At 41.5% G+C, this 13,024-nt stretch overlaps 1 protein-coding gene across 1 annotated transcript; it reads right to left on the bottom strand.

Moving 5' to 3' along the window:
* Positions 1-283: 283 nt before the first annotated feature.
* LOC106582663 (transcription factor Sp7-like) lies at positions 284-11,919 on the bottom strand. Its single transcript, XM_014165937.2, has 2 exons — positions 11,816-11,919; positions 284-2,767 (listed from the first exon to the last, which is right to left on the bottom strand). The coding sequence occupies exons 1-2, from the start codon at positions 11,834-11,836 to the stop codon at positions 1,436-1,438; spliced, it is 1,353 nt and encodes a 450-aa protein (XP_014021412.2). The 5' UTR covers positions 11,837-11,919; the 3' UTR covers positions 284-1,435.
* Between the last annotated feature and the right edge of the window lie 1,105 nt (positions 11,920-13,024).

The raw sequence follows: 13,024 nt of genomic DNA, 5'->3' as shown, positions 1-13,024 counted from the left end.
ATAATGAAGGTATTTTGGTTAAGAGGTGGAGGCAAGGAGATCAAGGTGGAGGGGAATACAGGCAGTAAGATTATGGCAATAGAAAGAGGCATTTAGAGGACAGAGGGATGGAAAGATGAAAGAGGGAGGAATGGACAGGAGAGTTTAACGTGTGATTTCTATGCAGCATTTTACCTTAAGACTTTTGTTAACACTTGCTACCTCTGCAATATAAACCTTCATGGAACTAAGTGGTGAGAGGAGACTTAGGGGGTTGAAAACATGTAAATAACACCAATGGAAGTAAATTGCATAGTTTTTTACTAAAGCACCTTTCCATGTCATGACTTCCAAACCATGACACTCATACATACTCCTCTACCAAGACCATGAGTTATTATTTACGTAATATAATTATTTAGCTCATTTCACATTCTGCAAACGTTCAAACTGCCAAAGTCTTCTTGACGTCCATGCACAAAATATCCAGAGTTTAATATCCAAAATATCCATCATGCATTAGTGTGATAAATGTAGGATATGAAAATATACCATCTGATCTCTATCTAACTTAAGTGTTTTAATATTGTTGTTGCAAGTGTCATTTTCATTACAGTTAGTTGTAAAGAGGTTTATCAAAAAACAGAAAAGGGTAGAAAAATAACACTGCTCTAGAATCAGCCAAGCACAATACACTAAAGGCGTTCATCAACTATCAACGTGGCAGGTGTGCAGACTTCACAATAGAAAGGTCATGTAGAAATAGTAGTTTTCAGAAACAACTAAACCTTCAAACACTACAGCACCAACAACAGCATCTTAGTTATAATCAATAAATAAAAGAAACAACAAAAATCTTAATTACTAAATTATCATCAATGGCCAGCTTTAACTTCCCATTTATTAGGCAATAATACGCTGTCTGCACAATGCAAGATCATCTTTAATTCTTATAATATAAGACATAAATTAGATTATTTGTGTAAATATAAAATTAAATAATACATCAGAGGAAGCATACACATTTGCAAACCCAAAAACAAAATGGATGCAGTATCAGATTAAACCACTATTTGTCTGTTTCTTACTGAAGTAATAAAGTACAAAATGAAACTTTATGGAGTAAGCAATGCCCCATAAACTCCCTCATACTATCTACACTTATTTTCTTCTTTGGCTTCCTAGTAATATTACCTCTGCTCTTGCAGAAAATGAAGAAATGTTGTGTGTGGTGGCTGTGTGTACATGTGTGTGTGTGGTCCACAGAATGTGTATTTTCAACCTGCCTGCCCGGTTATCTTGATCTATGACAAATGCATCCTTTGACAAACAATGTCAGAGTGTGGGAAGCATGTACTAATACAAAAGAATGATGTTTGTCTTTAGCTACATACTTAACTTTGCAGCACAACAACGGTGCCACAACTAACCCTACAAGACAACACATAGAATGAAGTTAGATCTCCAGCAGTCCACTGCTTGTTTCCACCCCATTGCCTGAACCAGTTTTCTCTCCTTTGTTAGTTGGGTCACTAGGGACTCCTCCATTATTCTGCACGGCCGTGTTGGGTTTATTGGGGTCTGCCATCTCCTCATTCCTGGGGTCCTGGGCCTCTCCCTCCCCAGTCTTTCCCTGCTGCAGGGCAGACTCTGCGTGCGTCTTCTGGTGCTTGCTGAGGTGGTCACTGCGGGTGAATCTCTTGTTACACAGCAGGCAGGTGAACTTCTTCTCCCGCGTGTGTGTGCGGACATGCCTCTCCAGTTCGTCGGAGCGTGTGAAGCGCTTCCCACAGAACAGCCAGTTGCAGACGAAGGGTCTCTCCCCAGTGTGCCAGCGGAGGTGGGCCTTGAGATGCGAGGCCTTCCCATAGACTTTCCCACACCCTGGGATGTGGCAGCTATGGACAGGCTTCTTCCTCAGGGATGCAGCTGAGGCCCCCAGCCGCTCCAACTCCTGGCAGTTGGGACAGTCACAGGAGGACCTGCCAGTGGTGGTTCCTCCATACCCTCGTGATCCAGCTGCAGGCTTCAGGCCCATCTGACTCTCCATCAGCCCCCCGCCGGACACCTGCTTGGGCTTGTACATGTCCTGAGGCAGCATGTGCTGGGAGGACTGGAGGAGGTGTGATGAGGAGCCCAGGCTCACTGAGGGGTACTGAGCTGCATTGATGGAGGTGAAGTCAGAGGCGTAGCTGGGCAGCTGGGGGCTGAGGGAGGCTTGGGGAGGGATGGGCTGGAGCGAGCCCTGGAGGCTGTCGGTCTGGGGCTGGGGCTGGGCAGCACTTAACCAGTTGGTGTTGGGGTGGACTTCCCACCAGGAGGATGTGGCATTGGAGGGGGCGGCAGTGATACTGGGGTGGATGCCAGCCTTGTACCAGGAGCCGTAGGGGTGGGTCATGTCCAGGGAGGTGTAGACGCTGGTCAGACAGTCGGCTGTGCTGTGGGCCTTGGACACCAGCAAGGACTGCTCCTGGGACATGGAGGTCTGGAAGGAGTGGGAGAAGGGGTTGTACTCAGACGTGTACCCCCCAGAAGACGGCGGTGGACTCTCGGTGGGCGTGAGTAGCCCCCCTCCGGAGCTGAACAACCCAGTGTAGGAGTTCTCAATGCTCTCCCCTCCTCTGCCATTCTTCTGGAGGTCTAAGGTCATGCTGTACTGCTTCTTGCCTGGAGCGGTGCTGCCGGGGCCAGCCTTTCCAGGTGTGGCTGAGTCCCTCACAGGGCTTCCAAACTTGTTGCTGGTGGCGGTTAGCATAGCAAAAGAACTGGAGCCGTAACGAGCTTCCTCCTAGAGAGATTAGGAGACAGGAGGGATTACACACAGGAAATGGCTGCTACTACTTCTGCTTCTGTCAGTGTCAACACTAATCAAAACAGTATGGCAGGCTGTTTTTTCTGCTTTCCCCTCAAATTCGTTTTTCAGCTGAATTGAAATGACTGTCTTGATATAGGCTGCTTGTTTTGGCAAAGTGACTGAAGAATGAAAGAAAAGCCTTCCTGGATGGGCAATTCTAATGTAACTCTATGGCAGCACCCAAGGGGCTTGAATTTCCGAGCTCCACCCTTCGATTTTGCAGTGATGTAGTGTCCCTATGAGTGGCAGAACACTGAGCCAATCACGGCGCAACTAGAGAACGTTACCAACCCCTACACTCTGTATTTTTCCGCTGGCTACCCCACCACCACAGAAAGCACTGAGCTAGGCTGAAATTTGGAGCTGCCTTACTCAAGAAAGCAAAAAAGAGACTAAGTTTGTATGAGGCTTTATTAACTCAATGATGATGATGATTGTATTTACATTGTTTTTTGCAAACTGATATGTGACACGTATTAATGCCCCCCCCCCCCAAAAAAAAAATGTGGGGCCTGTTTTGCATGTTATTTTGGCATGAATATGTTTCACACATCAGTTTGCAAACAATGTACTATTATATATATATATATATATATATATATATATATATATATATATATATAAATAATTTTGCTAAACAGGTGGGGCTCAAAATAGGTGGGGCAGCCAGAATGGCGGGTCGCACTGTCCACAATACTAATCTAATTTACAGTGAAAAGAAGGAAGCCTGTACAGAATAAAAATATTCTAAAATGTTCATCCTGTTTACAACAAAACAGTAAAGTAGTACTGCAGAACATTTGGCAAAATAATTCACTTTTTTTCCTAAATACAAAATGTTATGTCTAGGGCAAATCCAATACAACCCATTACTGAATACCACTCTCCATATTTTCAAGCATAGTGGTGGCTGCATCATGTTATGGGTATGCTTGTAATCGTTTAAGGACTGCAGAGTTTTTAAGGATACAACATTTATGGAATAGAGTTAAGCACAGACAAAATCCTAGAGGAAAACCTGGTTTAGTCTGCTTTCCACCAGGCACTGGGAGAGGAATTCACCTTTCAGCAGGACAATAACCTAATGCACAAGGGCATGTCTACACTGGAGTTGCTTATCAATAAGACAGTGAATGTGCCTGAGGACTGAGTTAAATTTTTTACATTTCAGATAAAGAATGAAGAGAAATTATAGATAAAATGTATTGGTGCTCATCGGCCACTGGACATAAACATTACACAACAAGTTGGAAATCACAAATTCAACAATGAGTGGTTTGGAAGGAATCAGTGGCTAACTGCAAGCATTGCAAAGCAATCACTAGCCTGCTATTTAGTGGAGTGGGAATGTGGTCCCAACTCTGGGTTTAAGAGTCTCTTAAATGGATAAACATTCAACATTGGCCATGCCGTCAATCCAGCATTACTTCTTCCGCGCTCAAAACAACTGGAAACTCAGAACTGGAAAATCTGACTATAGTGCATTCAAGACAAATGGGAACTCAGAAAAAAACTAGCTCCGACTAGGTAAATAAGTTTTGAACGGTCATCCAACAATGGGAATTGCAAGTCGGGAACACTGGCCTCTTTCTAGAGCTCCAACCTGAAGATCACTGACGTCATCATGATTCAACCTTGTACTTTTCAGAGTTCCCAGTTGTCTTGAAGCACCATAAATCCAGAGAATGCCAGACTTTGATGACAAAGTTTGATGACAAAATTTGGCCACGTAGTAAGCTGTTAGCTGTTGGTGGTGCACATGTTGCCTATAGCCTGTTTTAGAGAAATGTCATCTTCAAAAATTGTAAGTGCTTTCATTGTCTGCTTATATGCACCCTTTATTTATCCTACGGTTCTAACTGTAAGAATGGCCCATGTTCTGAATTCTGCCTCTGTAAATTTAAAAAGTGCTGAACAAATAGTTATATATATATTTTTTATCTTTATTTAACTAGGCAAGTCAGTTAAGAACAAATTCTTATTTTCAATGACAGCCTAGGAACAGTGGGTTAACTGCCTTGTTCAGGGGCAGAACGACAGATTTGTAGCTTGTCAGCTCGGGGATTCAATCTTGCAACCTTTCGGTTTTTGCAACCAATGCTCTAACCACTAGGCTACGCTGCCACCCATCCTAGCTCGCTCATAGATGTCTTAATCAAAAATACGGATTGCCTCTCATCCGCTCGTCATCCCCTTATGCCATAGTTTGTATATCTCAATTGTCAGTAGAAACCACATTTGTTTAAGCAAGTTAGCCATATCAGTTATATATATTTTTTAAAGGCAGTAAATGAGGCTGAATGAACTGTTTCACTGCCAGACAAGACTCTGCTGATAGCCAGGTGTAGCAGTGGTAAGGTGTAGGCCCTAACAGCTTGTGGGCACTGTTTGTCACCATTATAGTGCAATTAATGTATTGTTTAGTGTTGTGTAGTGGCTTTGCTGGCATGCATAATTATAATTTTTTGATTGCCCCACCAAGATATACAGTTGAAGTCGGAAGTTTACATACACCTTAGCCAAATACATTTAAACTCAGTTTTTCACAGTTCCTGACATTTAATCCTAGTACAAATAGGTCAGTTTGGATCAAAACTTTATTTTAAGAATGTGAAATGTCAGAGTAACAGTAGAGAGAATGATTTATTTCAGCTTTTATTTCTTTCATCACATTCCTAGTAGGTCAGAAGTTTACATACACTCAATTAGTATTTGGTATCATTGCCCTTAAATTGTTTAACTTGGGTCAAACGTTTCAGGTAGCCTTCCACAAGATTACCACAAAAAGTTGGGTGAATTTTGGCCCATTCCTCCTGACAGAGCTGGTGTAACTGAGTCAGGTTTGTAGGCCTCCCTGCTCGCACACACTTTTTCTGTTCTGCCCACAAATTGTATGTAGGATTTAGTTCAGGGCTTTGTGATGGCCTCTCCAATACCTTAACTTTGTTGTCCTTAGGCCATTTTGCCACAACTTTGGAAGTATGCTTGGGGTCATTGTTCATTTGGAAGACCCATTTGCGACCAAGCTTTAACTTCCTGACTGATGTCTTGAGATGTTGCTTCAATATAGCCACATCATTTTCCTCCCTTATCATGCCATCTATTTTGTGAAGTGCACCAGTCCCTCCTGCAGCAAAGCAGCCCCACAACATGATGCTTCCACCCCCGTGCTTCACGGTTGGGATGGTGTTCTTCGCCTTGCTAGCCTCCCCCTTTTTCCTCCAAACATAACAATGGTCATTATGGCCAAACAGTTCTATTTTTGTTTCATCAGACCAGAGGACATTTCTCGACAAAGTATGATCTTCGTCCCCATGTGCAGTTGCAAACCGTAGTCTGGCTTTTTTATGGTGGTTTTGGAGCAGTGGCCTCTTCCTTGCTGAGCGGCCTTTCAGGTTATATCGATATAGGACTCGTTTTACTGTGGATAGAGATACTTTTGTACCTTTTCCTCCAGCATCTTCACAAGGTCCTTTGCTGTTGTTCTGGGATTGATTTGAACTTTTCGCACCAAAGTACATTCATCTCTATGAAACTGAAGACGTCTCCTTCCTGAGCGGTATGATGGCTGCATGGTCCCATGGTGTTTATACTTGCATACTATTGTTTGTACAGATGAACGTGGTACCTTCAGGAGTTTGGAAATTGCTCCCAAGGATGAACCAGACTTGTGGAGGTCTACAATTTTTTCTGAGGTCTTGGCTGATTTCTTTTGACTTTCCCATGATGTCAAGCAAAGATGCACTGAGTTTGAAGGTAGGCCTTGAAATACATCCACAGGTACACCTCCACTTGACTCAAATTTTGTCAATTAGCCCATCGGAAGCTTCTAAAGCCATGACATAATTTTCTGGAATTTTCAAGCTGTTTAAAGGCACAGTCAACTTAGTGTATGTAAACTTCTGACCCACTGGAATTGTGATACAGTGAATTATAAGTGAAATAATCTGTCTGTAAACAATTGTTGGAAAAATTACGTGCCATGCACAAAGTAGATGTCCTAACTCACTTGCCAAAACTATAGTATGTTAGCAAGAAATTTGTGGAGAGGCTGAAAAACGAGTTTTAATGACTCCAACCTAAGTGTATGTAAACTTCCGACTTCAACTGTACATGCTAAAATCGTCACTGATTGTGGAGTAACAACAATGTTGTTGAACCATCCTCAGTTTTTTCCTATCACTGCCATTAAACTCTGTAACTGTTTTAAAGTCACCATTGGCCTCATGGTGAAATCCCTGAGCGGTTACCTTCCTCTCCGTCAACGGAGTTAGGAAGGACGTCTGTATGTTTGTAGTGACTGAGTGTATTGATACACCGTCCAAAGTGTAATTCATAATTTCACCATGCTCCAAGGGATATTCAATGTCTGCTGTTTTTTATCCACCTATCAATAGGTGCCCTTTGCGAGACATTGGTCTTTGTGGTTGAATCTGTGTTTGAAATCCACTGTTTGACTGAGGGACCTTACAGTATGTGTGGGGTACAGAGATGAGGTAGTCATTCAAAAATCATATTAATCACTATTATTGCAGAGTCCATGCAACTTATTATGTGACTTGTTAAGCAAATTTGTACTCCTGAACTTATGAAGGATTGTCATAACAAAGGTGTTGAATACTTATTGACTTCAGACATTTCAGCTTTCATGTTTCATTTTTAATTACTTTGACATTATGGGGTACTATGTGTAGGCCAGTGACCAGAAACATCTCAATTGAATCAATTTTAAATTCAGGCTGTAACACAACAAAATGTTGAAAAAGTCAAGGGGTGTGAATACTTTAAGCAACCAGTCTTGCAAGGGCCGTGGGCTTAAATCAACATAAGGTTGACCAGTTTTTTATGGCCTACAAGGACGTTTTAAACCGCATCAGGGACGTCAGGCCAACAAAGATTTGGAAAATAGATGAGACTGGAATACGAAATGTCCAGAAACCTTTGCCTGCAACAAGGGAGCAGTATAGGTTGCACGGATGACCAGCTCAGAGGGGCTTCACAGTAATTTGTGCTATCAGTGTAGAGGAGCAGTACGTACCGCCCCTCTTCCACCGGAAGAAGATGAATGAACAGCTGCTGGTTAGAGCACCTCCAGGGTCCGTTGGAAGGGTAAGTGACTCAGGCTGTGTCGAAAGTGCCATCTTTGACGACTGGCTCTACCACTTCGCCCACAGTGTTGGTTGCACCCCTGAGGAACCTCACATCCTTATCATCGATGGGCACCACTCCCATAAGACCCTGGAGGCTTTCTTGACAGCAAGAGGCCAGGGAGTTATTCTCATCACTCTGCCACCCCACTGCAGCCAGAAGATGCAGCCGTTAGACCGTACCGTCTTCAAGGGTCTGAAGGCCTTTACAACAGGGCAGGAGATCAGTGGATGACGACAATTCCTGGGAAAAAAATAGGTATATACCAAGTGGCTGGCCTCTTCGCAAAGGCCTATAACAAGGTGGCTTGTGTGGAGAAGGGGAGTAGAGGCTTCCGGGCCAGTGGGCTGTGGCCTTTGAAAAGGACATCTTCACAGAGGCAGACTTCTTGGCCACTGAGGTTATAGAGCAGCCTGAGCCCATTGCTGGTAAGAAAAAGTAATCTAAATGAATGAAAAATAGCAGAAGCAGCATGTACTTGGTAGAAAGTGTTTATTGTACTAACACCAATGTATTGTTTTTGTTGTTTATTTTCAATGCATAATCTCCATTCAACCACAGTGCTCTACCGCCACCGCTGCCACCTCTACCACTGCCATCACTAGCTCTACAGTACCTCCACCAGCTCTAACACCAAAAGCTCTACCTCCACCACATCTACTTTTGCCACAACCTCCACCCTGCATCCTACCCTTGTTCCAAATGTTGTTAACAAAAAATACATTCAGTACTCATTTTAGGGAATAAATATATTTGTATATAGTGATTAGAAGTGTTTATTGTACCAATCCTCTTGTTTGTTTGTTTGTTTGTTTGTTTTTGCTTAAACCAACAGCCAACAGCTGCAGCAGTTGTATTGGAGTTGTCCCTGAGGTCGAAGCTCCAGGAGGAGAGGCCGAAAACAGCTCCTTTTCTGTGAGGAGCTGTTTTCAGTCACAGGTCGGGACTGGATTATGTGTGAGCAGTGCAGGAGGTGGTTTCATGAGTAGTGCTCCAACTTTACTGGGCATTGCTTAATTTGTGACCTATGTACAAATTAGAATTGTGCAATAGCAGAGCATGAGAGATGCGACATCAATGTTACACTGAATTAGTTAACTTTTTTGGGATAGGGGGCAGCATTCGGAATTTTGGATGAAAAGCGTGCCCAAGTAAACTGCCTGCTACTCAGGCCCAGAAGCTAGGATATGCATATAATTAGATTTGGATAGAAAACATTCTAAAGTTTCTAAAACTGTTAAAATTATGTCTGTGAGTATAACAGAACTTATTTGGCAGGCGAAACCCTGAGGACAAACCATCCAGGATTTTTTTTTTTGTTGAGGTGACAGTGTTTTCAATGGGTTTTCTATATGGATCTAGATTTCTAAGGCACTTTGTTTTCATCCGGTATTGAACACAGTTTATCCCGTCTTAAATTTGATTGATTATTTATGTTAAAAATACCTAAAGTTGTATTAGGAAAGTTGTTTGAAGTGTTTGGATCAAGATTACAGGTAACTTATTAGATATTTTGTAGTCATATTGCGCGAGTTGGAACCGGTGTTTTTCTGATTCAAACGCGCCAAATAAATGGACATTTTGGAGATATAACGACGGAATTTATCGAACAAAAGGACCATTTATGATGTTTATGGGACATATTGGAGTGCCAACAGAAGAAGATCTTCAAAGGTAAGGCATAAATTATATTGTTATTTCTGAGTTTTGTGTCGCGCCTGGCGGGTTGAATTATGATTGTCATGTGTTTGTTTGATCGGGTGCTGTCCTCAGATAATAGCATGGTTTGCTTTCGCCATAAAGCCTTTTTGAAATCTGACACGGTGGCTAGATTAACAAGAAGTTAAGCTTTAATTTGGTGTATTGCACTTGTGAATGTATGAAAGTTAAATATAATTTTTGGGGAATTTCGCGCTCTGCCATTTCAACGGATGTTGTCGAAAAGTTAGCGGAACCCCTAGCCGTAAAAGGTTAAGTGATGATTTATTGTTATTAAATGTTATATTCCAATTAGCTTAGTTATATTCCATTCTAATATTATATTCCAATTAATTTTAATTTTTCTTAATAATTCAAAACAAATATTGAAAACCTTTTCCTCTTGAATGTCATTTTAAAGACTGCTGGGATTTAAAATCTTGCAATATTTCAATAATATTTAGTGCAATTGTACATAATGGATTACATGGGAAAAGAACAACAAAGAAAGAACAAAGAAAATGAATGTGCAGGTGAGTTAAAACCTCTTAAGGATCTAACACTTTTTTTTCAATTTTCGCCTAAAATGACATACCCAAATTGAACTGCCTGTAGCTCAGGCATTGAAGCAAGGATATGCATATTCTTGATACCATTTGAAAGGGAACACTTTGAATTTTGTGGAAATGTGAATGTAGGAGAATATAACACAATAGATCTGGTGAAAAGAAAATACTTTTGTTGTTGGCCACTAGATGGCAGCAGTGTATGTGCAACGTTTTAGACTGATCCAATGAACCGTTGCATTTATGTTCAACATTTTGTATCAAGACTGCCCAAATGTGCCTAATTCGTTTATGAATAACTTTTCAAGTTTATAACTGTGCACTTGTTACTTACAACCTCATGCTAATCGCATTAGCCTATGTTAGCTCAACCGTCCCGTGGGGGACCCACTGATCCTGAAGAAGAATTGCGAAATAAAATAGTTTAAATGGATTAACTCTATGCCATAATCTTCTGCAATAACCACCATACTTTAAAAACGTCCCTTTTCTAAAAACAACAATTAATGACATTCTTCTTAGTGTAGGCTAGTTACCCCCCTAGTACCCTATAGCCTACTCGATTATTGGGCAGATTCAAGTTATTACACTTAAGACCATTTAGGTATGTAGTCTCCTCCTTACAGACGCAACAAAGTCCCCAGGGGCGCCGCATGGCTGTTGAGGGTGGATTTACCAGTCTCCCTAATAAGCGCCTGCTGTCGACTTAGCGTATCCTGTTGCCTTAGCTCCCGTTTCCAGGTTAATTGCTCTCAATCCATTTTCAACCCTCTCCCCGTTGAGTCTTAACTTTTATGTCCCCTGCTTAAGTTTTGATGACCGGCAGAGATGTAGGCTAATACTTTAATTGCAGTGGAATCTTTTTGGAAGGGTTGGAGAGAGATTGCGTAGCGTGTAACTTAATGTAGCGTTTCTTGTTGATTTTGTTGTTGACTGATTTGCCAAGCATGTGGGCTCCAAGCTGTCGTCCAAGCAGTGGACCTAACCAAACTTTTCAGTAAGAATCTTCGGTCAGATAGAGCTTCCGTGTTTTCCTATGTCTGCTATATCATCCAACGTGCCTAACGGTAACATTAGCAGTTTGGATAGGCTAAGCCTAAATATTACAGCATTGGCCTATGACTGACATTTATAACACGCATTCCAAATGGTAATTATATTACCTACACTTTAATGCTGTTGATGACCTTCAAAATAAAGTCCCTGCTTTTGGCAGAATTGTAGTCAGAGAATGCAGTTACGCACACCAATTCTGACAGATGGAGAGCCAACCGTTATATTTAGGCCGTAGCCTATAGGTTTTCACAATCTAATATTGTCTTATAAAAGCCTATTTGTCGAATGTCAACAGTGCAACGTTCTTTCTCATTTTCTCCATTACCTCAAGAACATACGCTAACGACATGACTGATCGTTCAAGGAGCGCACTGAACAGACAGATATAGTAGCCTACCAGTGCGCATTAAGTTTACCTCGCCACTCAGTTCATGAAAAATACAGCAGCAATTGGCGCCTAACTGTAAAACAACTTAAAAGTTAATACAAAAACACATACAAGTATATTCCATACCTCCAGGATAGATGCAGCCATCCCTGAGAAACAAAGTCCAAAGAGTCGAGAGGGAAGTTGGATAGACTGTTCTCTTCTCTGCTCGTGGTCCCAGGACAGTTTGGGAGAACTCCGGCACGAGCGCACAGACCTCTTTGGAAAGAAAGAGCCCGCCCCTTAATTATAGGGTCCGCGCGCTTTGAAGATTCGCTCAGAGTCAATAAAGGAGAGAGGGAAGGAAAAAGGATGGAGTGCATTGGAGGAGAAGAGAAGACATCCCACCTCCCAAATTTCAGATTGACAAATCCAGATTAATCTTTGGGAAATGGGTGGTTGGCGATTACAGGGGCTATTATGAAAGAATAGATAAAGACTTCAATTGTTAGGTAATTTACACCCTGCTTGCATCAAAGCCATCACCATGCTCATTCAGGTTCACAGTATAGAAACGCATGCGTTCTGTCAGCGTCAACATTATATAGGTAGCCTATTTATAGCCTACCTGCTAATATTAAGCCTAATAATGTTGAACATCTTTGGCGCTAATGATGCATTGATAGAACATATGTTTAATGGCAAAAGCATGCGTTATGGTCTCCATATAGGCCGAATCTTCAAATATAACACAATAATACCATAATAGTAAAACGCCTACTACTTCAACTGTAGCCTACCCCTTACAATTAATAATACATTTGGGTCTAGGCTACTATGGTCAATAATAATAATATTGTTATTAATAGCAGTAAAGCTGCTTGCTTTCGATATTGTTGTTGTGACACTCATCCAGAAAGGAAAGGAACATGCAGGCCACGAATAAATCAATCAATTAAGCCGGTCGGGTCTGCGGTTTGCTTCACAGGTTTTATTGTTGAGTTTTTAACCCGCTTTCTTTTTTCAATATTCTGAAACGCAGTTAAATGCTTTTGTAGGCATGATCTCTAATGATTGAAAGGATTCAACTGCTCGAAATTACAACAAAAAAAGAAATACTGCCATCAAATAAAATAAATTCCGAACACGGCTTTTAAGCTAATGGTTGGAGTAAAAACAAGACTTTGTTTCCTCGTTTTGGACTAAGTCTCCAGAAAGAAAATCCCTGACGATTTTAATAGATAGACCTACATGTGGAAATATTTACTATACTCCAACACAGCAGTAGGCCTACTTAAATCCATCTTCAGGTCTGTTACGACATTATTTCTCCATGATTTTATTTTGCAAATAGCT

This window comes from Salmo salar, chromosome ssa22 (genome assembly GCF_905237065.1).
Source record: "Salmo salar chromosome ssa22, Ssal_v3.1, whole genome shotgun sequence".
Classification (NCBI taxonomy): Eukaryota; Metazoa; Chordata; class Actinopteri; order Salmoniformes; family Salmonidae; genus Salmo; species Salmo salar.
Note: the sequence above shows the minus strand (reverse complement) of the source record. Positions and strands in the feature narration are given on the sequence as shown.

Coding starts and splice junctions, on each gene's coding strand:
- LOC106582663 (XM_014165937.2), bottom strand. CDS start 11,836: ATGGCTGCATCTATCCTGGAG. Junction 2,768..11,815: donor TGGCTGCATCTATCCTGGAG/GTATGGAATATA, acceptor TAATCTCTCTAG/GAGGAAGCTCGTTACGGCTC.